This window comes from Hippichthys cyanospilos, chromosome 2 (assembly GCF_059441005.1).
Source record: "Hippichthys cyanospilos isolate Australia breed blue-spotted pipefish chromosome 2, RoL_Hcya_1.0, whole genome shotgun sequence".
Taxonomy (NCBI): domain Eukaryota; kingdom Metazoa; phylum Chordata; class Actinopteri; order Syngnathiformes; family Syngnathidae; genus Hippichthys; species Hippichthys cyanospilos.
Window position 1 is genome coordinate 10,001,476 of NC_142370.1, and position 27,709 is coordinate 10,029,184.

Genomic DNA, 27,709 nt, shown 5'->3' on the forward strand with positions numbered 1-27,709 from the left:
TTATAATTTATCAAATACAGTGACACCTCGATTTATGGTGGCTTCTGTGTAGATTTCTTTTCATCATATAACGAAAAAATACTTGGCATATTAAAAAAAAAAAAAAACGAAATAAAAACAAAACTTGAATCCCAAAATTCCCAATTGATTTAAACACAACATGAGATTCTACTGCTGGTTAATATGGCTGCTGATTGAGAACGATCAGAAGTCTGATGGTTAATTTGGCTTCTCGTTGAGAAATAGTAGACGTCGGATATAAAATAACAATACAGGAGTTTAATACCTGAACAGGAGAAGGAAGAGATATGATTATAAAGCCTGAAAGGAAAGATTATATCTTCGTTTCATAAAGTTTTCTTTTTCTGCTGTTTGCCCTCCTCCTCTGCCACTCTTGCTTTGGAACGTCGCCTCAACCGAAAGGTAATGTGTTGTAACATTTAATGTGCTGTTTTTGAAGCGCTGATTTGAATGATTTACATGTACAATACGAGTCATAAGACAAAAGTCATGACTGTGGCGTGAGCGGGCTTGAGGTGCTCCAACGCTTTCCGGGCAACGGGACGGAAACGCAGAACAAGTACACTGTAGTTTATTCCTTTGGGAGCGGAACAGCCCACACCTGTTTGAAATTTAACTTCCTCCAAAACTTCTCCTCTCTCTCGTCGCCCCCTTCTGACGTCATCACTCCTTGACACTTCTACGATATATATATATATATATAAACAAAAATAAGGCGTTTAAAAACCGTTACACGACATATTGGAAAATGAACGTCTTCTTCCAATATGCGTATTGCGTCACTTGCATCGCAATACTGTATATCGATATTATTGCTCAGTACTATTTATATACATTGCAACAGAGTCACTGCAACACAACTTTACAGTAAGTTCCTTTATGTTCCAATTAATCTTTAATTTTAAAAAAAAAAGTACATTCCTGTCACAGCATCATTCATTCACTTATATTTGTGGTACCTGCACAAATGTCTTTATTTCACTATATAAATGTCATTTATTTAGGGAAATTGTGGTTATTCCTTTAATTATTATTATAATATCAACATCGCAACATTCAAGACACACATCACGTTTTCCCGTATCACTGCAGCCTTTGTATAAAACGAAATAACAGCTATCTGCATTTTGCGAGTCACAAAACAAACAACAAACACAATTTAGCGACAAATTGCTTCATGTTACGATGAATTTGCTCCTAATCTCAAAATGAAAAATGTGCTGTTCTTGTCACGGCATTAAAAAAAAACACATCAATTTAGATTTGCTGATATCTAATGAAACCTTGTTAAAATATACAGTAGATATCTGAAGAAACCTTGTTAAAAATTCCCTAACCCCCTGAAATGCCTCCTGCGGTAATCGTATCTCTGTTCAGCACATACCCAACCCCTCAACCCCCATCGGAACGGTTTCAAATTTTTCTTCTATGAAACATCTTTCTACCATTGATGCAGCTATATTGGTTCATGTGTATTGTGACCCTTGAACTGACCCGCTTGCTGGGAACTAATGAGCTGTGCATAAAATAGTCAAAACGCGACACTAGGCTGGCCACAGTGCTGCTTGTGCATTTCATCGTCCTCATTAAGGGTTTAAAATGTCATGTGATTAAAAAATGATTCACCGAGCTATACTTTTGTTGGTTTGCAGCCGGATGTTTCGGAATTGCTTTGAGCTGTTAGTAGAGAGTGCTTCTTTGCCCACTGTTCTTTTGACGCTTAAATATTTTAGTTTTGCTGTGATAAAATGAGTTCACATTAATCTGCGGCAAGAGGAAGCTTTGGAGATGTGCATCAACTCTGGTGTGCTTACAAGCCTTTTCCTTTTGACAAATTTAAATCCAATTTTGTCAGATCATTGCGCACAGGGGAAGCGGCTGTGTGAGCTGTACGCGAGCTGATCAAATCGGACCTTGCTGAAACAGTCCCACTGAAGAGATGCATTGACGGTTGGATGGAGGGCACAAGTCCAGAAAGAAACTGCTTGTTAATTAGTGTTACTACATGGAGAACACGTAGGTCTGTCAATATTCCATTTGAGATTGTAAAAAGGCTGGGACAGAGCCGGGACGATGTAGGGATACAGACATATATTCTTTATCCCCTGTGGGGGAAAAGAAAAATGACTTTAATAAAGTGTAATGAACCACTGAAAATAATGACGGCTTTTCTTCATGTCTTTATCACTTTATTATGTTGCCCCCTGCTGGCCAAGGCGGGAACACCTGAAGGAACAGCAAAATGAATTGGGTTACAGCAATAAATTAAAATGCACAAACTGTCTAAATATGTACAGTCTATTTTTTTATAATTAAGTAAAATGTTATATCGGGTAGAGTGGTTACCATTAATTAACAACTAATACAAATTAATTGATTTTTTTTTTTTTTTTTACATTGATTACTCATACAGAGACCTAAATCTGTCCAAATGTTCAGAACTTCAGTTCCTAGACAGATCTCGGATTTTCATTTGGCCTCTGTGGAAGACAACAAATTCAAAATAAACTTTTGCATTTACTTTGGAAACAAAGAGCAGCACTGGCCACTGGGGGGCAAAATAGGGGGGCCTTGTTTATATACTCTTCTTTAAAAGAATAGCAAATAATAGACATGTTTTACCAAACATGATGAATAATCGTGATTTCAACATTGACCAAAATAATTCTGATTAGGGTTAGGGTTATTATTATTATTTTGGCCATAATCGTGCAGCCCTATCATATAGTCATGTTATGCGTCCACAAGTGTTGCCCTTTGTTTTCAAAAATCTGTCAGTTGACGTTTTACAACAATGAGGTTATCATTTTATTTATTTATACATTTTGGAATGATCAACTGCTGCTAGTGAGTTGAGTTGAATTCACTGCCTTTTGCTCGCAAGTCAAAGCAAAAAAACCAATTCGGGTGACAGCCTGTCTGGGAAAACCTTGGTGTGCGCCTATCTCAAGGCGCAAGTGTAGCTACAGAGACCTTTGATCTAAACAAACGACAAATTGATCAAATTTTGATTTCATCATGTCCAGGAGTTTAGTGCAAATTGGGATGAGATTGTGCCCTGCAATAGTTCTTTTTTTTTTTTTTTTTCATTTTTGGGGGCTCTGCCAAGCTACTATAATACATTCTGATTCAATTATGCTGTTTGTGGACTCTTCTGAGGAACATAAAAATCTGTATCTAGTGGACACATACTCCACGTAAATTAGAATGGAATGAAAGTGTGAATGGATTTTATTTTGTGTCTGTGTGTGTGTGTGTTCGATGTGCAAAATGTGCAAATATCCGCCACAGATGGCTGCTTCGACTTGGGGCTTGGTGACAGTTTTGACAGTTCATTAATTGCCCCGCTTGACAGCCCAGTCAACCTTGCTCACACAAAGGCAATCCAACGTGTTGTTTGCACCAAAACATCCCTTTCACCTTTAATTAGAATCTTGAATAAAATTATTTGATTGCCTTTAGAGGCCATGCCAATGAGGGACAACATTTACTCCGAAAGGGAATTGCGTTTTTAATTGATGCTCGGTGAAGTGTTTGCTGTGAGAGGGGCATCTTTCAGCGATAATGGCTCTTTGGTTGCTATACGTCGGCGGCTTTTCTTATCTGTTAAGGATCATTTAGTGGAAAGGCGCACATTACACACTTCTGTGCTCGTTAGAAAGTCTAATGAGGATTTAAAGCCACGGAAGAGCTTGCCAGTCTCTATGTCGCCTTGTGTCGCTTCAGAGTTGAACACTCAAAAGTAGATAAACAACTCAAATGTGCATTTCACCTTTTGAATTTGCATATGAACAGGTTCATTGGAATGTGGAAAAGGTTCCTTCTTTTCCTTTTCATGAGCGGTGCATCCTATTCTTTGGTGTCCACTGTTGTGTCCGTTTTGCAAGACAGCCGAATGAATTTCATCCCACCCAAACACATAAGACATTATCAGAAAGGCTAGGATGTCCTCTTCTGAGCATACTAGGACTTATTTCCAATGAGAGAAAAGACCAAAAACAAATGTTCAATACAGTGGACACAAATGAATGCGCTCGGTCTCAGACGGAGAACGAAGTTAATTGCATCCAACAAGATACCATAGGAAAGGTTAGGATGTCTTCTACTGAGCACACGGGGACTTGGTAGAGAGATTGAGTCAAATGGGACAGACCAGGGGTGGGCCAACTTTTTAACTCGAGGCTTGCAAACTGTTCTAAAATTGCACAAAAGGGCAGGTCCAGGAATAAATGAAGTGTTTTGATAATCCACCTCACAAGAGAAAAAAACGTGGGCTATCTAGAAAACGCGTTTTAATTTCAATAGAAAATTAACAAAAGCATTACAACAGTGTCAAGTCCCATATATTTACCTATATTCATTGAAATGACTCTTTCAATAACCAAAAATTAAACGAACAAAATACATTTAAAAAAGAATTCTAACAGTTACTATTTTAAAGAACAGATAATTTCACTATTCTTCAGGATATTAACATTATCACTCTCCTGCTGATTGATGATTTCTTCCAGTTCGACGGTCTGGATTAAAAAGCTTAATGCTTCCCTACATGGCCCCTGGACTGTAATCTGCCTATGCCTGGTATAGACCAAGTAGTCGACTAATTTAAAATAAAATCAACTAATGACATAATTGTTTGTACTGTTGTCAACATCGCCCCCCCAAATAAAAGAAGAAGTACACTATAGCTAACAAGAGCTACACGAATTTTGTTAAACCATTCAATATTAGGAAAGATCTCAGCTGAAAAATTAGCCTGGCTCTCTTTTATATATTCACATTTGCAAGCAAGATTACTCATTTTGCTGCAGTCTGCTCAGTAACAAGACAACATTTTGAAAACTTGAAATCTGAAGTTAGGCATCGTTTTATATCACAAATTTTCCAAAAAAGTTCATCTCCTCGTGAAATAGCTCTTCTCCCAGGATTTGTGTCTCGTCGTAGTCCTAATAATTATGCATTTGGAACAGAATGAAATAATGTGACTTATAACCTTAAAAGACTACCAAATTATACCAAAAAAAAAAGTTTAGAAAACTGAAGTGGAAGTAATGTAATTGCAAAAATGTATATACACCGTCTTTCGATTGGGATGCGGCTCTCCACTTAATGAGCCAGTCACATTGGGTATGTTGAATGAGTTAGCACACAACTGCTACCTTTCAACGCACCTCCAAGTAATGCCAATTTAATGCAAGTTGTTGTAGCGGTCTTTTTTTTTTTCTTTTTTGCTTCCTAGCAGGAACCTGAAAGTTTATGATCTAATGCTAACTGCTATTTCACCCTGCTCATAATGTCTCCTACATTAATGTTTGTTTTTCCTTTTTTCCAGCAAAAGCAAAACTGCCTAGTTACATTATTTTTGCGGCAAACATACCTTTTGGAATTATGCCTAAAAAGTCCAGCCTGAGTATCACTGGGCCAGAACAAAATCTCCCAAGCACATGCAGGGAAATGTGTTATTTAAAACTGCAATTATTATTTAGTTTCACTCAACTAAAGCCGCTTAGAAGCTTTTTGTGCATCCGCTTTGCAGAATTAACCAGAATTTGAATCATTTGTGTCGCGGTTTTATCATGTCTCTTTTTTTTTCTTTTCTTTTTTTTTCCACATTTTGACTTTGAGTAAAGTAGTTTCTGTCACAAGGTTAAAATGAAATGTTGTTTGGATCCATCCAATCAGTCTCATTGCTTCCCGCGTGGAGGTTAATCACCTGTCCCCCGTTTACAATCAGCCCAACAGAGGGAATGACTTACATCATATCCTTTAGGTTCCGTTAATCAGAAACAATAAATCCAGAGGCAGCTGCGTGTGCCGGGCCACAAAGCGCAGGCAGATTAGAAGGGATTTAAAGACAATGAAACATAGCACCTGCTTTTATCCAAACGTTAATCTTCTACAACCTCAGGCCAAGTCATCACGCCGTGCAATGTTTGCCGAACGCTATACCCAACGCGCATGGTGACACATGACATAATGCGATCAAGGAGCTGCCGACTGTTTCAAATGAGGCTGATAAAATTGCTGTGATGGTGTGCCGCTCATTTCTCATTGTTGTTTTGACACTTGAAACTACCCCATGTTGATTAGACTGTTAACGGCAAAGAAAAAAAGACATGCTTAACTTATTTAGCTTTTTTCGGCAGTAAAAATGTAACATCCGTGAATTGTTCTTCATATGTACCATATTTTCCGCACTATAAGGCACACGGGAATATAAGGCGCACCCTCAATCAATGACATATTTTAAAACTTTTTCAATCACAATATAGTAATACTCAAAGTAAGAACAATATTAACTCAAATAATAACCATAACTCTCAATAGCATAACTCAATGTCAATATGACCAACCTTGCTCAACTGTAAACACAGAAAAGAAACAGGTAAAGCTCACTTTATCAGTGCATTCCCATCTATGAATCCCAATCTCAATACTGATCCACATATAAGGCACACCATCAGCTTTTTTTTTTTTTTTTTTTTCAAAAAGGCTTTTAGGCCACGCCTTATAGTGCGAAAAATACGGTAGTTTGTACATTTGAAGTCGCACGTTTCACTTGATGTGGACTGAAGTTGGAAAAGTGTGCTCAAGGCGTAGGTACTGACCAATTGCGGCTCACCTGTTTTCTGGTTTTGATCATGTGACCTTGACAAACTGAGCCGTGTTGGTTGGTTTTTACCAAAGCCCTGAGTAATTGTGATGTCATTTTCACCTGACAGCGAGTGGCAAAAATTTTAAAAGCATAGGTTACACTGAAAAAAATAATTTAGATATTGAATTAATTAGACGATTTTTTTTTCCTGCAGTAAATGGCTAATAGGTTTAGCATCCCATTAAAATGGAGTGCAACCGTTCATGGAAAAATAGGGAATGTGTGAAAATAAAGGTGAAATCCCCCCCAAAAAGTCATGTTACATGACTGAAATTGAAATATTATGAGGAAATACATTATTTTTTTGTAGTTTTCTAACTTATAACATTTAAAAGCCATGGAAGTAGGTAGTTAAAAAGCTGACGAAAACGAGGCTTACAATATGCACTCCGATTGATTCTGAACCTATTGAAGCTTGAGGCACCACAGATGTAGATACTGTATCCATCGCTAGGGTTACCTGAAGTGATCTTAAAATAAGTAGAAAACAAGCTATACCAAAGAGATACTGCACAATTTCCCATGTGCTACATGAAGCACTCACTGGCGAGCAACATTTGTTAATTAGAGGAGAATGGGATTTCGACACACAAGACATTATTGTCCTGTGTCATTTCAAAAAATACTGTTTAGTCTTATTTTTTGTGGAAACAATTTTTTTTGGGGGGGTCGCTGGAATCGATTATTGCCATTTGCATTTATTTCATTGGGGAAAGCGTATTTGCTGTAAGTGTTTTGAGTTGTGAGTGTGGTCGTGGAACAAATTCAGCTTGAAAGTCAAGGCGTCACCATGTATAGAGAAATTCATTTGTTTATCAGTCAGTGAGGTCGGCGCCCTGATTTACATTATTGCATTAATACGGAGTTGTAGTCAAATGCTGACATTTTGTGCACATGCTTGAAATCATGCGCATTGTATTTTAGCAGCTGTACTTTGTAAATACTCTGACTCGTTGATGCGCATCAAATACAATTGTGTGGCACACTGACTTTTCTTAGGCCCCAAATCACTAAACCTTGTATGTGGCTGGCAGGCAAGCCTGGAACAGATGGAAACATGAAGAGAAGTTATTTGCTTTTCTTTTGTCAGTACAACAAATGTACATATTGTTTCCTGTGGAATTGATTTGATCACCTCTGAAGAAATTGCTAACATGAGAAAGTGAAGGACAACAGACAACCTAATGCTGGTTTTCCTCATCATACATGCATGAATAACTCATTGCTGTGTATTAGGGCTGAATGAAGTATCTATTTTATTTTTACATGTTCTATGATGCATAGTGCCATATTTATAGATGATTGCATTATATTCGATTAAGAGCGTTTAAATGTTTTGATGGTATGTCATTTTCTGTCATGTTTGTAAATGCTGCTGTTCGTAGTTAATCATTCCAGTGAAGCTTCATGGGGGGGGGGCATTGGGGGAAATCGCAAATTCAATCAGTCGCAGTATCTGTCAAAAAAAAATACATTTCACTTTTTTCCTGAAATCCATGCATACATCTTAGCTGAAACAAGTGAGTATAGTAAGTGGCGAGATTTTTTTTAGTTTTTTATTAGCCATTAAACTTAGCACGGATGGGTAGCTGAGAGCGTGGCGCCTCGCTGGACTTTTAAAGCTGCACCTTTCTTTTAGTTTGTGAATGTTCATGTGGGTTATGCAATGATATTAGTCTCGTTAGACATGAAAGGTCAGTTTAGGAAAAGGGTTTATAAATAATTACAGGCCCTCTCTCATGAGCCTGGCTCTTTTAGATGATTTCTCTTTGACATTACACGAAGGATTATGTTTAATCCTGTTAAACCTGCATACAGCATTTGTTTTTATATTAATTTTAGGCTCAAAACATCCAAATGCTCACAATGGGAGAAATGATCTTGTACGCTGTATGACTCCTCTACATTTTTTTTCATGTCATGATGTAATGTTTTCACGCATCACTTTGACGCCTTTTCTGAATGCCATCAAGTAATGAGGAATACAAATGTACTGGTAACCTTTGGTCTTGCGTGATAGCTTGCTTGAAGTCAATTCTGATCACGTGGTTATAATAATTTCAGTGGGCTGTATTTTTGTTTCCATTATTTTGTTGATTAGCGTAAAAACCGATGCAACAAGCAGCATAATACTGCATGGTGGCAGGTAAGACTTGATGTGAGAGAGGTCTGTGCCACTGTAGGAGTGGTCAAAGCCAGCTTCAGTCATGTCTCATCTCATTCCCTTTACACGCTGTGCTGATTTGCCCAATTTGGTTTAGATTGGTCAACCATATTGCCTTGCACTTGCACAAAAATCAGGATGCATCAGCGTTTGTGTTGTTTGTCGTCAGAGCAAGCCTTTGAAAAATAATGCGTACAAATAAATTACTTGCGGGTGGTTTGGTGGAGTGGCGTGAAGTCCAGTTTTTTTTTCTGTGCAAAGAGTAAGCTAGAGTGACTGGTACCCGTCCGTGGATCAACTGGTACCACACCCAAAATGTTTTGGAGCAGATTTAGTTGAACAGTTCATTCATTTGTGCTTTGTTGGCTTGACCTTTGTTTTTTGACGCCGCCTCTGGCCAATGTTGGTATTACATTTTGTAATAATAAGGATGGTGCGGTTTTGAGAGCCGTCAGTCGCTCGCACACGTTGTTTTGTCTCTGTGAAATCTGGCCCACGACTGTCTGTAAGTTGAACTTTTTTTGTAAGAATGTTGATGTTTGAAAATATGCCCAAAATTATCTTGTTGATCCAACAACTTGTGACTGCGGATAACATGTTAGCTAATATTAGTTATTTTCTTCACCATGATATATAGTGCTGCCCTGTTTGCGTTACGCTCGTCTGCGTTTTCGTTTGTGCCAGGTTTTTCCCTTGAAATTAATAGCTTTTGTAATTCAGTTTTATGATTGACTTCATGTCATTTGTGTACATTTTTGTACATTTTGAGCCCCCCGGTCCGCAATAAAAAAGGTTGGAGACGACTGTATTACAGCAAAGAATTCTCACATCTTTTTTTTTTTTTTAATTAGGTGTTTAATAACTTCCTCCTTTAAAAGTGACGACTCATCAGAAAGACTAAAAGAAAACTTTTATTTGTTTATTTTTTGCAGTTGTGTAATAGAAACATGAGCTGTTTACTTTATAGCTTGTCTGCTGGTAAAAGGTGGTTGCATAGAGATTGTAAGAAACAGCTCATCAGCTACGCTGTCATTGTATGATACAACTCAAGTCTCCAGCCAATAACATGTGGGCGAGACACACGGAGCATTCAAATGCAGTCGGACAACTCAGATAGAAAAACAATCCATTAATGTATTAAACATAAATTAAAGCAAATGTCTAAACATTATGAGCATTCTATCAATCTGGAAATGTGGACATATCAGCAAGATATAGTCAGGTGAGCCATGGAAAATAATTCAATTTCACTTTTTTTTTTTTTTTGGGGGGGGGGGGGGGGGGGGCTGTATGAGCATTTTGCAGAGTAATCATGTAATAAATACTCTCTGACAATAGGTAGCAGCACTACTTTGAGATGAGATATTAAGGGGTGGCGGTGATTGACGGGGCTGACAGAGGTCATCCACCTATGACTGCAACAATATTTTCCGCAAGTACTGCCTCAGTGAAGTTTTTGAAAAGGAAGAATGCTAACTCCAAACTGGAGCCTGAACACAATTATGAGCCGAATGGAAAAAAAAAACGAAACATCTTTTTTTTGTGTTTATTTAACTCCTGTTGATAAAACTTTGCTCAGCATGACTTAAATAGGCTACAAAGTTTCAGATCTTAAAGTTTTGGCTGGTGGTGCGCTCCAAGGGAAAAAAGTCTAAAAAGGTTGAAAAACACTTCCCTAGAGGAAGGCTGTACAATGCTCACTGGTACACTAATAAGACCCATGACCAATTCGAGCGGTTAAGAGGAAGAACGACAAAGGTGCTGTTGTGCTTTATAACATGCAGGAATGAGAGCTGATGTCTGACGTTTGAAGAGAAATCAACACTTCGCTTTGCGTCTGATGGCCTCCGTTTTCCGTGTCAGCTCTCATGAATCCATTCAGGACCTTCCTCACTCAACATCGGCTGCATAAATGCTACGTGTTTGTCCAGGTGGCTTTTTTCCCTGTCGGGGGAGAAAATGGGTATTGGATCCTCTGCTTCGTACGTTGCAATGGGGATGGCTGGAGGGTTGGGCTGTTTGCAGCAACTGCATCGACATGGGGTGAGGTAGAGGTAGATGAGGATGACCACCATGGTCACTGCACAGCCCAGCAAAGTTGTGTAACCAGTACTGAACGACTCCACTTCAGGCAAGAGCACCGTCACGTTTATTTCTCGGGTTGCGTTCAGGGCCTCTTTAATATCCACTGCGGTGCAAACATACAGGCCCGTGTCATTGACCTTGGCCGCTCGGATCTCTAAAGTGCCGTTAGCCGACAAGCTCATTCGAGTGTCGTCAATATTGGACTCGCCGATGTAGCCGTGGCTGTGGGAAAGCCACGAAAATGAGAGATTGGTACCACTCAAGGATGTTTGGCAGTCCAAACGCACCCTTTGTCCCTCTGAAACCAGAACCTTGGAGAGGAGCACGGTCACAGGCAGTGACTCGGCTCTTTCCACGGTGCAGTTGTTGAAAAAGCGAGCGTGTCGTAGGAAGCGGATGGATGCTCGGCGCTCCCCGTTGACAGTGCAGGTGTGTTCGTCTGTGAAATCCCGCAGCGACGCGTATCCTCGCAGATCCCAGTGCCAGAACATGCTGTACATGGAGCAGTCGCAAACAAGAGAATTGTTGTGAAGGTAGAGTCCACGCTGCACCAATCCCGGCAACGCTTTCACATCCTGCCAGGGCAGATGGGTCATCAGGTTTGACGAAAGGTCCAGCATGGTCAGAAAAGGATGGCTGCGCTCTTGGATGGAGGAGAACGGGAATTGCGTGAGCTGGTTGAGGCTGAAGTAGGCCTTTTTCAAGCTGCTCAGACCCGTCAGCGTTCCGGCTTCTACCTGCGTGATCTTATTGTTAAAGAGAAGAAGCTCCTCCAACCTCCATAGTCCCTCAAAGTAGTGCTGCTCCACCTTTTGGAGCTTGTTGGAAGACAGGTCAAGATATCTTAAGCTGGAGGCATTCGCAAACGCCCCGTAGGCCAAGATGCTGATCTGGTTGTGAGCCATCCAGAGGTTTTCCAGGCTGGACATTCTGCTGAAGCTACCGGGACCCAACCAGGACATTTGGTTGTGACTGAGGTCAAGCGTGATGGAGAACGAGGGCAGCGCCTTGGGGATCTTGGTGAGACCGCTGGCGCTGCAACTCACTGTGTCTGATGTGCAAAGACACATGGAAGGGCAGGTCTGTTGACTGGGGTGGAGGATACCGAGGAGCACCAGGAGAAAAACTTGAATGATTCTGGCCATCGTGGTTCTACGATAACGAGTTGTAGCTTTGAAGTTTTTCCAGCTTTTCCTGCATGAAAGAGAATCAAATTGAACATATCTTGAATATGATCAAAATGAAACGTTTGGTGACAAAAGCAATTTCTTTTTTTTTTTTTTCCCAAGCTTTGTGTTTAACTATATTAAGCCACTTTCACACAGGGGCAAATGATTTGGTTTGTTTTAGGTCGCAAACATTCGTCAGTTTTGTCTGCGCTCTTTATGTCGCAAGGAAGACAATTAAAATTTTAGGCTGACGTCTGGAGAATGTTTGGCGAATGATTACTGTTACATACATGTACATAGAATTTACATAAATTATCTAGCTGCATATCTGCATGCACACTCCACACAGAAAGGTCAGGGCGAGCTGGAATTGAACCCAGGACCTCCAAACTGCGAGGCGGATATGTTTACCACTCTTCCACCATGCCGCCTTGGCGCTCTGGTATGGTTTAAAAATAAAATCCCAAATTTTATTTTTTTTTTTTTTGGTCCTTCTAGACAACAATATTAATTGATTTTGTTTAATTTATAAAGTTTAATCCACCTATTGTTTTGTTAAAGATGTATCTATGAAACAAGAAACTGTATGCAAAATGTTCTGACTACAAAAAAGTAAACTGATTTTGAATCAGTTATAGCATAAACGTAACATTCATCACTTGTGCAAAAAATAGCCATTTGTATCTTGCTATAAGTTGCTTAAATGCCAGTTTATGTATTAGTTAATAGTTTTCAAACTAATCTTGTAAACCAGCCACTTGTGCAAAACGTTAATTTGACAATTTTGCTGATTTCGGGCCCTTGTACTTTACCTTGAAGAAGATGTCTTCTCACTGGACTTCCCGCAAGAGATTTTAGTCAATTTAACAACAGGCCAAAACGTTTACGCCTCTTCGTGATATGTGAGCTATATGTCCTGACTTAATCCCTCGCAGAACAAAAGAAAAAGACCCTCAGATGCATGAGTGGAAAATAAACCGCCAATTGACATGAAAGTCCAACTCAGCTCAGCTTTCTCTTTGATGGAGCAGCATCCCCTCTGTGAATGCCAACAAATGTTGCCGTTGAATTTTTATGGGCTTCTCTGAGCCGCGATCCCGAGGCGGCGGAGGAACAATTTCATTGCTCCCGGCTGATTCTTCAGCTTCAAGCTAAAGGTCCTCCGACTGGCGCTGTCCCGGTCTCAAACCAGACTGCTGCTTACCAAACATTCGGCTTTGCTTTGTGGTCGGGAACAAACATGACAGTGCTCTCTTAATCTCCCACAATCCCCTCCTCTTCCTCCTCCTCTTCCTCCTCCAGCGCCACCACCGCATCTCATTTCAAGACCAGGCTCTCCTTCTGTCGTCATTGAGTAATGATGCCGCTGCGGCCCGTTCTCTGCGGCTCACAAATATCGGCTATCTCACAACCTTCTATTAATATTCAGCTTCATTAAACTTTTAGTGTTTTGCTTACTAGCAGTTTTTACCCAACCGTAAATAATTTCTCATGAATTTTACAGGTTGTGTTGAGAGATGTAACCTACCCATGACGTCCTAACATTTTGGGGGGAGGTGTATACTTCTTTCAGGATGCTGGTAGAAATTTAATTGAGTTCATATTCTTTTTCCTTTCACTAAACTAACTCCGATGAAAAGCTCAATGAAAATTCCCATTTGATCGAAGAATTCTTTTTGCCTTTTGTTGCATAAAGTTAAGGATATTTTGGTATTCGGATATACTACTGAAAATTCTATCCAATAATTGGGTATACAGATTAAAAAGATTTGATTAAAGAACAGTTATGCAGACAGAAGACAATAATCGATTGAAATGTTTCACTTTTGGATAACTTGTTTTATTTAACCCTCGTGCATACATGGTACCAATGTGGGACCTTTTCGATGATTTCTTTGTGAAATCAAAGGAGGAACCATTTTAAAAAAATGAAGGAGTTGAATTTTCATGCTAATTGTATAATCATGTTAAAGTTCAAAAGACAGCCATGCTGCAAATTCTAAACTGTTGCATCTTGGCGTACTAAATAATTACGACGCATATGTTCATGGGTACCAGGTTGGACATACCCACACTCATTATAATCCACGTTTTTTTCTATGGATGTTAAACCTATGTGTTATGTTGCATTTCCTGTGAATTTTGAACCAAGCTCTTTAGCGGTGGTTAAGATAGGGCAACAGATAGAAATTTCTCGAATGACTTGTGTGTAACACTAAGACAATAGGTAGCTTCAAAGACCAGTTAATAGTTATTTTTTCGTCCTCGCGTCAGCTCCTAGACGAAAACACCAACTTGCTTCAAACCAGTGCGAATGCACTTGTAGTTACTCTGTATTAAGGGGGAAAAGCGGTGAGCTTGACTCACTTTTTCAAGTTGTGGATTTTGCCTTGTTCATAAAAACTACATATATATATATATATATATATATATATATATATATATATATATAGAGAGAGAGAGAGAGAGAGAGAGAGAGAGAGAGAGAGAGCTCATGCTGGTGGTTTAAAGAAAAAAATAATTCATTAAAAATGTTAGTAATCCCGCTGCTGGCATCTAGTGCCGCTAACCAATGCTAGCCGCTGCTAGCGACTCACATTAGCGTCGGCGCTAATTGCTTGCAACAAAGAATACATTTTCAGTGTAATTAAATCATTTTTGAGCATCATTATATTAGCATAATTAGCAATTGAACTTGATTCCTGGATACCTTGAGTCAAGTTAGCTGCTACACGGCAAAACTCTGCTGAGATCTATCTACTTCAAAATAAAATCGCACCAAGGCTTTGATGTCCATGTTATAAGTTATGGTTTATTTTGAAGTTGGCCTTCCCTCTACGCATATAGCGTTTGTTACTGTGGTTAGCCTGACTTCTTCCTGACAGCGTACGCTAAATAATAATAAAACCTTGAGCATTTACGGAGGTACTTGAATCACCCCCAATAGTGTTAATGGCAGTCAGAAGCCCCCCATCCTCCCTCATCTGTAAATGAATGCCTCGTTGAGTGCATCTTTTCCTTTGAGCCTCAATCACCGGCGGTCCCACCCACCCCCTCCACCGGAACCGTGGGTTTGACTCGATGCTGCTCATGCTGCTTGGTCACGGTGGTCCTGATAGCTCTGATTTCTGTCACAGTAAATTAGCTTTGCCTTCTAAGCAGCCACCTCCTCACTGGTGTACCTCCTCCGCCACACTCCCCGCCCCCCTCCTCTCCCTGCGCCATCACCCTCTACTTGTGTCTCTGTGAATCCTGCATGCTTTGACTGACTCCCACTCACGCCTTACCTGATCCTCGCGGATTCACACCTGCTGTACGGGGCTCATTTCTCAAAAGGACCTCGATGGCAAATGTTATGTGATGCTACATTTGCTATTTTATATATTATTCTATCAGTGTTTCTCCTTTTCTGTGTGTTTATGTGTGAAGGTGGGGGTTGGGGATTATAGCTAAGACAGCATATTTGGATGTGTTTGTCTTGAAATGAAAGCACTCTCATGTCTGCCATTGTGGCATTTCCTACAATCTTGTCCCAAGGCAAGTCAACAGCTTGGCTGCAACATGCAAGGAATGTTAACGCCTACGTGTACACTGGAAATACGTCTGAAAATGATTCCCAACACACTATGCGTTGTAAGAGTAATGTTTATTTCATGGCTAAAATGGCGAATCAAGTATGATTTCACCTCGCCTACAAACTGAACTTTGTCCTACTGGATGGAAACCCTTGGAGCTTTTTAAATATTCATGCTTCATTGATTGCTTGACGCTATTATATAACGCTCCTTTTTGTTGGGTTTCTGGAAATCGTCTCAAGAAATATAATCACATCAAAGGGAAGTGTTCCTCCGCATAAGCCGGACAATCTCCAATTTTTCTGTTTGTTCATCGCAGCATGAGCAAATGAAGCTTTTGTTACAATTTTTCCTGAACGTGTGTACCGTTGGTTAAATTTGTTTTGCTGTGCTTGAAAATTTGCCGTATTGACCTGCGCACCGTATGCCATTATTAATTTTCAGCCACAATCATGTGTAATTGTCATGAAAACATTTAAATCAAACCATAATCAGGAAAGCAATACAGAGCACGCTGTTCATAACTATTTGCTCAAGTGGATGTTTTTCTTTCGATTGTCCCCACTCGTACGGTGATTGTTAACAAGAGGGCCACAGCGAAAGTGTATGGACAGTACTTTTCACTAGTCTTAGGTCGTCACTACATTTCCTGCCCGAATGACCTTTTCACAGCAGTCATTTTGGAAAAGTCAAACAGGTGCTGCTTTTGCTGCTTCATATTCCACGACCACGAGGGCAATGTTAATCGGAATATCGCGCTTTAGATGCGTAGGGGCGTTTCAAACATATTGTTGTAAAGAGCATTTTGAGAGCTGCAGCGATTAATCGACAAGTTTTTTGAGACCCAGTTTAATTTGAAATTGTCCAAATCCTTGGAATTTAACAATCTCAAGTAAATATTGTCATTGTTTCTTTGGCCACATAAGCAGACTCATTATCTTTGTGTTTAATTCAATTAAATCATTTGCAAACATCAACTTTTTCTTTGAAAAGAAATAATCAACATTTTGCCCTTTGTTTCCGATATGTTATGAAACAAAACACTAACTAAAGGATGACTCACTTTTGTTCCTGCATTTTCTGCAGTCACTTTGGAACAATGCCGTTTTTGAATGAACACATGGAAATTGAAGCTTTTTTCATTGTGTTGTATGAATGATTAATATTCTTAGTTTTTTCACCTCACGCCTATCGTCTACAGGCTGTGTGATTGATGAGAGGAGCTCAGAATGGTAAAATGGAATTTAATTGTTTTAATGTCTGTAAAAATGTGCGCGGGCGGAGGGGAAGCGTGCAGATTCTCAAAGCGACTCCTGCCGTCTCCTTTCCAACCACCATCTTGTCACACGTTGCGCCCTGCCAATTTTGTTGTGAGGCACTCTTCTGCCAACAAGTACAGTGGCTACTCATGTTTATGTGCGCCGCGTCTCTGCGGCCGTCGACTGTGTAAACCCCTCAAACTACTCCGGATTGTTAAACCAAATTACGGTTGTTTGATTTGAACAAGCAAGCCAGCGACCGTGCAAAAGAGTCCCATCAAATCAGCCGAGATCTCAGTGGAGCTCAAAGCTTACACCCTGACCCCGACGTCTCCAGCCCCCCAGCAGAAAGCCATTTTCTCTTTCACCATCTGCTGCAGATGAGCGAGCGAGAGAGCGGGAAAGGAAAGGAACATGCGACAGACGAGGAACATTGCACGCTCTCAACTTACCCTTGAAAAACGATGTTCACACAGTCAATAATAGAAAGCTTTATATTCGCCGATACATGGAAATGTCCGATTCTATCAATTCCCTGTTTCGGTGCTTTTATTTATTCTCCACTTATACTGAATGAGGGGGAAAAAGAGCAGCCGTAATTTTATCAGGGTACAAATTGAAAGTCAGGACAGAGACATATTACCTATTAAGTTCTGTTTCCGATATTGACTGCAATTTAGACATGATGTCAATTTTTTTTTTTCTTCCAGGATATTTTGTCTCTCTAAGCAACCTATTCATATGCTATGAATAGTTTTTTTGCTAAAACTATGAGTGTTAAGTTTGTTAACTTTTTTCATTTTTTGTTTTGTTTTGCACAGGTAACCTTGTCATAAATCAAACCTTCTTTAATGCTTTCAGTCCCAGACTACTCATTTAATTAAAGTGTGTCCACTTTGTCTCATGAGGACATCCACGTGAATTTCATCCCACCCAAACACATGAGACAATGGAAAGCCTCGGATCTCCCCTACTGAGAGGACTAGGACTTTATTGGGTAGCGCCAATCAATCAAAAGATATTGAAAAAAAAACAAATGTCCAGTACAATGAATACAAATGAATAGTGTGTTCCCAGCAAGACAGCAAAAATAAATTGCATTCACCAAAACACATGACTTCATTGGGAAACCTCGAATGTCCTCTACTGAGGAAACTGGGACTTATTAGGGCACTCCCAATAAGTCAAATGATATAAATAAAAAATAGATGTTCAATACAGTGGACACAAATGAATAGACTGGGTATCAGCAAGGCAGAAACCTAGTTACGTCTTACCCAAACTATCCTATAGTAATAATATAGTAAATAAAGATTATTATCGCTAAAAATCGTACAAATATACCTAAAACGGTATCCTTTTTAACATTGACAAAAGGAAAAAGCAATATAGACCAACTTTCAACAACTGTTAACTATTCTTTTTTTTTTTTTAACAGAAGTTATACAGGCTGGAGGTTTGTCTAAGGAATTAAAAACCGAAGTAAATCAATGTGCCAAAAAATGCTTCCTTTTTGCTGGGTTAATGCTGACTGCAATTTTAAATTGTTCCTATTTTCCTGTTAAGGCATATTTTTCCCCAGCTAAAAAAAAAAAAAAAAAAAACAACACTGCACATTTGCATGTTTGTTTTTTGTGAAATTGTAGTAGGGCAGGGGTAGGTTTGGCCAAATGAGTCAAAAGATCTACCAAATGGCCACTTACAACGGACACAAATGAATAGGTTGTGTCTCGGGAGGATATGAAGCATAATTCCTGCGAGCAAACGCTGTGACTGAAGGCATCTTCTGTTGTCTTTTTATCAGCCTCTCGTGAACCCCCTGAACCCCAACACGCGCATCCTATTCACAATTTATTATGCGTTTCAAGCGCACGGCTGACGACCGGGCTCTCAAATATGAATGAGTCAGGCTCTCGATAAAGATTCAGAAGATTGACCTTTATTACTGCTTTTCTCTCCTTTGATAAATTTGCTGCGATGACGAGCTCTCCCTTGAAAAGTAGGTTCAGGATGGGAAGTTTTTTTTTTTTTTTCCCCGTGTGATGTGCACAAAGGCTTTTCTGTGTTGCATAATGCGGAGCTAAGCGCAGTCGTCTCTGCTCGCATCTGGCGGCTGCGGTTGCCATGGAAAGAGCCACACATGCCATCTAGTGGCGCAAGACTCCATTCGACTTTTCACTTGCTGCAAGATAGGTTGTAAATAACACAAAACCTGACCTGCTCATTATTGGATAGCTGCGTCATATCATAAACAGCTTGTGTAAAGTCAGAATTGAAGTCTATTGGTTTATTTGTTTAATTCCTTTTGCTTTGTTGACACATGCCGCTTGACTTAATGGCTCTGAGAGCAGAACTATCCACTTGGATATGAATAAAATAAATCAACACCCCTTTCAAATAAAAGTGCACATTAAAATCCTCATGAAGGTAGCTTTATTGGAGGGCTCTTATATTACAGTGCGTTAATTTTATCTCGGTGTCACCATCAAATTTTATGTTTACGAGGCATGTTTGCTGCTTTACATTTTTTGTGTGGGTTTTGCAAAAGCGCGGTCGGTTATTTGTTCACATTTCATGGGCTAGCTCACTTTAAGGCTGACACTTAGAGGTCATTTTGAATTTGAAAACACTAACTACTCACTTGAGAGAATTTTCCAGAATATGCTAGAGTGTGAAAAGTTGATTGAGGACATAAGGCCCAAAAATAAAATCCCTTTTTTTTCTCTTCTGACATTCTGGATGATTACTTGTGTAATTGAGTTCAGTCATTATGATAAACATTTATTTAAACGTAAACATTATCTATAAAATTATAAACATCCTTATTTTATTTACCATTTAATGTCCTGAGAGTCAGTCTCTTCATCCTTGGCCGCTGTAGTGGACATTTATATTTGTTCTATGTCTCGTGCTCATTCCAGCTAACTTTTAAAATCCTTGTCTACTCAGTAGAAGATATCATGGCCTTTCCATTGATCTCATGTTTTTGGTTTGCATGCAATCCACTTTGCTTTCTTGCTGAGACAAAATTGACACAACATTGGACACAAGTAAATAGGCTGGGACACAAAAGGTAAAAGAAGGTTTCATTAATTAAAACCAAATTTCCCCTGTGCAAAATTTAACAAACTTAACATTTAAAGATTGGGCAAAAAAAGCTATTCATAGCATATGAATAACTTGCTTAAATGCCTTATTTAAAGATGAAATCAAGTCAAATAGTTAACAAAACATGTTCATTTTGTCTCCACTTTTCTTACCACGGTATTCTGATTCATTTTGCGTTTAATAATAATAATAATAATAATAATAATAATAATAAAATAATAATAAAAATAATAAAGTTATCACACGACCAGGAATGCACCATCCATTAGCTAAAATACAGTGCTGTGAGAATGATGTGGAAGAAAAACATCCAAAAATGATCAAAATACTGCACAAAGGTTCAACTAGAAAATACCATCGCTCTCATTATTTTTGACAATAATTAATATTTTTCCCTGAAATTTTAGAAAATAACTAAAATGTTTAACTTTCACTTACAATATTTTTATTTTGATTACAAAACAAAAACAAAAGGTACTGAGTTTCCCGGATCAGCAGCATCTCTTAAAAAGTTAGCTGCAATTTTACCATGGATAAATAGGTCCCTAAAGTTAACACAAGTTTTTAATTGAACTTTTATTGGGTGTCAGATTTTTGGAAATAGCCGAAACCAACATTCATCAAAATGCTGTATATTAGTGCTGATAATTGGTATGGTTGATAATTTGTCTATCCGTACTTGCAACCCCACCCAAATCTAGCATTCTGCCCCTTTTGCAAAACCTCAATTTTACAATTGACAAGATTATCAATAAATCTGATGAATTGTATTTATTAGCCAGTCATATCGGAGGTTAAATGTCATAATACAGCAGATGCTTGGTCATGAATCAAATGGTTGTCTTGGATGTGGGGCCTTGCTTTTCCTTGGCCTTTATCATCTGCTCTGATTGTTAACCGATTTCAATTAGGACTTTGTCGAGTTAATCTGATCGCTTGCTGTTTACTTTTTTTTTTTTTTGCCTCCTTCCGTGGAAGCCAATTATGCATGAGTAGCGGCAGATGAGCGCCGGACGCTGCTAATGGTTCTGCCTCTCCCTTTGTGTTCACATTACTGAAGGATATGACTTGTGAAATTAGATCACTACTGACTACTGCGCTATCAGTGATTGTACTATAAAACATTATGAGGCAGAACATAGTAAATTGTGTGATGTGACTGTGGGGTGGCCGACTGTCTGCTGCTCTTTTGTCTGCTATCCTTTCACGTCCTCGCCCTTCCCTTTTTTCCCAATTTCCCTCATCTTCCCCTCCGCTCTCCTATCTTCACGGCTCCCGCCTCCGTGCGCGTCAAGGAAACCTGCCTCCTGCTCCTTTCCCCTCTCATCCTCTAATCACCTCATTCCATTTTATTCTCTCAACTCCAATCTCCCCAAATCACTTCTTTACAGCACCCCTTGATTTGGCCATCATCATTTGTGCTTATCTACACAGACAGATTGGACACCAGCCAATGCCCCCTCATATCACTTATAGCAGATTGACACGTCTTAAATATCCATTATGGCAAACTCAATAAGGATTAATGCACATAATGCAGTGATTTCTTTCTCTTTAGATAAATCATAACCGTATAATGATTCATTATCGTATTATTGGGGCTTCTTAATTCCGTATATCATCTGAAATGGCCGATAGTGAGCCTGGGTCCTTGGGTTTGCCTTTGCTATGTTTTCTCCAAAAAAGTTTTCCTGGGGAATTCATCATCATTCGTAATGTACTTTAGTTTGTTTAAGAAACATAGTTGAATAAAAGCAACAAATAACTGTTCCACATAAAGAATGTATGAAGGCACAGCTTGCGAATGCAACAGTACCTTAAATGTTGATCGCAACCGGGACTCAAACCGGAGCTACCAATAGTCGCTTCATTCTTTCAGGGTTTTTGCGGGTATTCGAAAATCTGATTTGCGATCTATAATTTTATGATTAATGATTTATAATCTGATGTGATGATTTAGAGCTGTGATGGGAACTATACACTCTTCAAGTTCAGCGCAAATTGATTTGAACATGAAACAACTTGATAAATTGTGTTCGAAATATTGTATGCCTTTAGGGCAGCAGACTGCTTCGCGTGTCCGTCTCGCATGCGGAGGTCCTGGGTTTGATTTCGGCTTCTTGTATGGAGTGTACATGGTCATTTGTGCCACTGTTGTGTCTGTTTTGTCGGAGCAAGACAACAACGGTGATTGCATCCCATCCAACCGCATGAGGCATCATTGTAAAGGCCCCCGGGGGGGGGGGGGGGGGGGGGGGGGGGTCCTCCACCAAGCACACTTAGCAGGATTCAGTAGAGTAGATAGAAAAAGCAAAAAAAAAAAAAAAATCACATTAATGCTTTGTGCTGGGTGCCATAATACTAAAATGATTACAAAATCATCTTTACAGTGAGAAGTCCATACTCCACTTTAGTTTTGTCTTCAAGTGAAATTCATGCTCATTTGGATTCAGGTCAGGTGATTGACTTTGCCATTGTATACACATTCCACTTTTTTTTTTTTTTTCCGCTGACGAGGTGGCCCCATATTCCATATTGGTCTGATGAAAATTCTCTTCCATTATTTATGGCCTGTTTCTTAGAAGAACTGAGTGGCGTGCTTTCTGCATTGTGAACACACGAATGGACTGTATACTGTATTATGTTAATGTGCTTGTGTCAAACAATGGGTACAATACCTACAGTATCCTGTTGTCTTCCTTACATGCTGTTTTTCATTTCCCGAACACACCATCACTGCCAAACAATGAATATTTCTGCATTCTGAGACTTATAAAGGTTATTTTATCTTAGAAATAATCCACTTGAACATAAAAAAAACCAATGCAGTCATTTCATAGCCGTGCATTCATTTGTCACACTGCACACAAGTCAGACTTAATTTGTAACGCCTGGAACTGTGCACTTCATAATCATCAAGCATATGAATCCTAGTGAAAATCTAAATATATATTTTGTTAAACTCCAAAGATGCAGAAGACTTTTAATGAGTGTGCTTGTAGTAGGTTGTCTTGTGCGGGAATATAATGACAATGCCCTCAGGCGGTGGCAGTAATGACAATGCTTGTGATGTTGGTGGCATACAGCTAACTGGTAAAATTGAGTTGTTTTTGTTAGGAACGCACAATGCTCTCTTTCTTTTTCCACCCATACCAATAACTTTGTGCTTCTCAATAGCAATTTTCAATACAGATACAGTACTGTATGTATTTTTTAATAGATACAAAATTCAAGAGTTTTGTTGTCATATGTAGAGTATCATTATACCACACATTAAAATTCATATTCTTTTCACTTCCCGAGCAGCAGACGACATCGCATGAGCAAATAAATAAATAGCAATAAAAAATAGCTATACATAGCAATAAAAAAACAAACAGAAACAATGGTGCTAATAATACAATGCAAAATATCATGTAGTGCAAAATATTAGTGCAAAATATTATCCGTGCATGCAGTAAGAAGCAGATTAGTGCGTGAGGGACTTGTTGAGAATCCAGATGGCTTGTAGGTAGAAGCTGTTTGCCAGCCTGGCAGTCCTGGCCCTCAGGCTCCTGTTGCGTCTGCCTGATGGCAGCAGTTCAATCAGATCAATGTAAGTCTATAGAGGCAACTTTCATTATCAGCCTAATTTACCAATATCGAGTATACAAGTGATGTTAGTTTTTACCATGAACGAGGATAATTATTGGTCCCATTGTTATCCTGCGTCCCTATTTTATCTATTTATTTTTTTCTGGCAGATATTTTAATGGGGATGACAGAAGAAGTGAGTCTGCGTGTTGACTGTGAAGTGATAGAATGGCAGCTGGATAACTTTAAGGCCTCCACAAAGGCTGTAGATTTCAGTTTTAAGCATGGGAGATCACGTTGCGGTGTCCTTCTACACGGGAACATCACAAATGGGAGCTGGCAATGGTTCAAGTGTTCATTGACCCTGAGCTGTCGCCAAGAAGGAGCAACAATACTTGACTCCAACATTTCTGCCAATCGTTGGAGCACGAGACTGAAAAGTCTCGTGGTTTGCCTGACTTCACAGTCTAATGGGAAAAAAAGGAAAACAGCCCAAGAAGGACAAACATAGCTTGACCAAGATGCTGTCAATGACCTGTAAATGCACTTAGCGGCAAAAAATGATTGGTCACTTTTTCAAAATGCGAGACCCCCCACAAACGACTATGAAAAAATGTCATGTTTGTTCTATAGCAGGGGTCTCAAACTCCAGTCCTCGAGGGCTGCAATCCTGCATGTTTTGGATGCTTCTGTCATTAACTCACCTGAATCAAATTATTAGCTCATCAGTAAGCTCTGCAGGAGCTTGAAAATGATCCTAATCATTTGAATTAGGTGTGTTTAAGAGAGCAGTATAGAACACATGCAGGTTTGCGGCCCTCAAGGACTGGAGTTTGAGGCCCCTGCTCTACAGTAACTGCTCATATTAGTTCCCAAGCCTGATGACATGATAACATGTCATTTGTTGACCAAGGGATGGGAGTCAAACTTTCATAAAATAACTTGAAAAACTTTGACAGTCTTCTTTCCATTTGATAAAACATCTATTTAGTATCTGTTGCATCTGAACTCTGCTACCTTTGCAACCAAACTCTGAGAAGTCAACAGCACAAAGACACGAAAAAGTCCAGGGCTCAAAGCTGCTCTCATATTTCATGGTGCCGACTGAAATAACGCCTTCTTGCAAAGATTTCATATCACTCTACCTTTATCAAAGGTGCCATTGCTGCGTATTTTTTTTAAGTTAAATTTAACATTAATCGGATCAGTAACTCACATGCGCTTCCTTGTGCTCCTAAACCTGCTCACAATGGGCGGCTGTTAGATTCTTTGGCACATGATTAGATAGGGGACTTGTGGTTTTGCTGTGACCTTTCCTTACTCTGCAGATTCCTATTTATTTGCACCCTGGCACACATCATGTAGTTGGAACCAGTTGACACGGTAAGGTCACACAGTCATATGGTTTAGGCAGAATCCTCTTTTTCTATGAGTGGGCAGCCAAGGCCGACTAAGACTAGGAAGTATGTTTTTTTTTTTAAAGGCCGACCTTCAGCTTCCAGCACAATAAATCTCCACAGCTGTGTACGCCATCATTCTGGCAAATAGTTTAATGGATATCCGATAACTGTATTCTTCTGGTAATTGCTGTTAGCGTAGCGAACATTATGGATAAAGGAACCGGGCAAATGTTTCCAAGAAACATTTAATAAATCGGGTTATGCCAAAAGCAATGACAATGATCAGTGGCCACTTCTGGGTATGATTGATCTTTGTTTTCCAAACCCCAACAATTCAAGTGGGAAGAGGCCCGATGCAAAAAAACAAAACAAAAAAACGACAAGGGATTTCATTAGCATAAAGCTTGAAGTTAGATATTAAACATTAAGAGAAATGCGATTACAAACACTTTACCTATGATGGTAATTAATTGATCACAATTCATCTGTTATTTTTTCAGCCCCAAGTGTAATATGTCAAAGTGCTAAGACAAGTTTTGACCCACCCTGTGGTGTGTAGGGAACACTCATGCCTTGCCATAAAAGAACACTTTTTAGATAACCAGTTCGGATAATCTTTCGAGCCATCAGATAGTTGGGGATTTGCTGACTTTGGTCAGAAGGCAGGAATGGGAATCAAGATGGGACAGATTATATGCGCACCGGGATTTGTGGAGAATTGAGTGACTTTCAACAGCCTTCTCCTCATTAATTCACTGGGTGCGTAATTTTCACACTGATGGAAAAAAAAAACAGGCTTTAGAAAAGATGGGACCGGTGGTAACAGCAAGACTCAGCAACATTATGGAGGGTATTTGTTTCTCACCAGACACAATGGGGGCAGGTAGACAAATAAAAAGACGAAACTTTACATACTAATCCTTATGTAGTCACTTTTAAATGTAGGACTTTTATCGCGTTCGGAGAGGTTAATAGCATTTAAAATATTTTTGGTGTGCTGTAAATGTTCTCTCCAAGTTAATTCGGTCTATAAAGAGACTTTTTAATAGCTTTTGACTTGGCTCCAGATGCTCATGAATGAGCTTCTCAGTGAGTACGGCAGCGCATTCTTTAATCTTAGTTTTCAACTTGTACTATATGAGAACTTCACAATTTACATCTTATGCATTTAAAACAACATAGTTTAGCATTTTCGTCAACTAGCATAATGTTGCTAATGCTAAATGACATTTTGTTGTCGGTCTATATCCTTTTCAGCAACAAAATGAACACAAATGGTTACAGTTCTACTGATAATGACCGATATGAATGCTGTACTGACGATTTAGAGGAGTTGAGATTTCTCATTGTCTGTTTTATACAGGGGGCAGCACCATGGCAGACTGATTCGCACGCCTCTTTCACAGTAAAGAGGTCCTGAGTTCAATTCCTGCTTGCCCTGGCCTTCCTGTGTGGAGTTTGCAGGTTCTCCCCGTGCCAGCGTGGGTTTTCTCTTGGCACTCCGTTCTCCTGCCACGTTTCCCAAAACGTGCATCGTAAGTATAATGGACTGTCCAACGTGTCCTTAGGTGTGATTGGGAGCATGAATGGTTGTTTGTCTCTCTCTGCCCTGCGATTGGCTGGCAACCAGTCCAGGGTGTCCCTCTCCTACTGCCGGAGGGCAGATACAAAAAATCTTACCTTTCACACTTTTTAAATGTCATCCAAGGTGTAAAACCCCTATTCCAAAGACGGGTGAATATTGGCGAGGAAGGTAGCAGCTCTTTTGCGCTTGTCAAGGTCGTTTAAGAAACGTTTGTTTAAAATTTCCTTGGAAAGAAATGCAGTGCAAGCGAATGTTTTACAGTTGTTTTGCCCCTCAGTGGGATGGGGGCTTAAGCTGTTCCACATGTTCCACATTTTCTTTGACGTCTTCTTCCAAGATGATGCATATAGCAGGTGCCACCTTCCAAAGGTTTGTCTGAAAATTTTGACCTTATTCATATTCATGAGCAAATGTGACATCATTTGCCATCAAACGTATTGATGTAGTGTGAAAAACCTGCTATTATTCTATCTATTTACTGTATTACTGTATTTCTGTATCTTTTATATTATAGTGGGCTATTTTTCTTCATTATAAAACACATGACAACGTCTTTTATTTTTTAGCGAAAACAGTTTAATGGTATTTCCATCAATTTCAATGCAAAATACTGGTTTGAGATAAAAGTGTTTTGGTCAACACTGAATCAAACTTGCGTCTCAAGGCACCACTGCACTTTGTAGAGGACTGAAATCTGAGCTAGCATGAACTCAACTACTAAATATGTTGAGGGCAGAAAAATTGGAGCGCGGTGTATCTGATGGCTCGCCACGGTTGAGTCGGTGTAAAGAATCCCGCACCGTCTGTTCCTCGCCGCTGTCCCCGCTCAGATGAACACAAGCGGACAAGGAGGGTGACGAGTAGTTAGCGGCTCCATCAAGAATCTCCGGGGCCACGCTGGGAAAATGAAACCATCTCCGAGCAGGTAACTCAATTTAACTTGTGGCTGCTTTCTCTGCTGCAAACAGCACAAACACTTTCCCAGCTGATGGGATGAGCTAACCGAGCATGGCCGGAGTGCAACAGGAGGGGACGTGGTCAAGGGAGGCAGTTTTTCCCCCACCGTGTTGAGATGAGGAAGCCGAGTGTGATGGGCAGAAAGGAGCCGGCTTGTT

At 39.6% G+C, this 27,709-nt stretch overlaps 1 protein-coding gene and 1 long non-coding RNA gene across 2 annotated transcripts; one reads left to right on the forward strand and one right to left on the reverse strand.

Moving 5' to 3' along the window:
- The first annotated feature begins 179 nt into the window (after positions 1-179).
- Positions 180-27,709, forward strand: LOC148427195 (uncharacterized). The gene is made up of 3 exons (XR_015864257.1): positions 180-423; positions 26,373-26,544; positions 27,425-27,709. It is a non-coding gene; the product is annotated as an uncharacterized LOC148427195 (long non-coding RNA).
- On the reverse strand, positions 10,373-13,309 carry LOC148427196 (amphoterin-induced protein 3). The gene is made up of 2 exons (XM_088407871.1): positions 12,907-13,309; positions 10,373-12,119 (listed from the first exon to the last, which is right to left on the reverse strand). Exon 2 carries the CDS (start codon positions 12,068-12,070, stop codon positions 10,700-10,702), a length of 1,371 nt encoding a protein of 456 aa, XP_088263997.1. The 5' UTR covers positions 12,071-12,119; positions 12,907-13,309; the 3' UTR covers positions 10,373-10,699.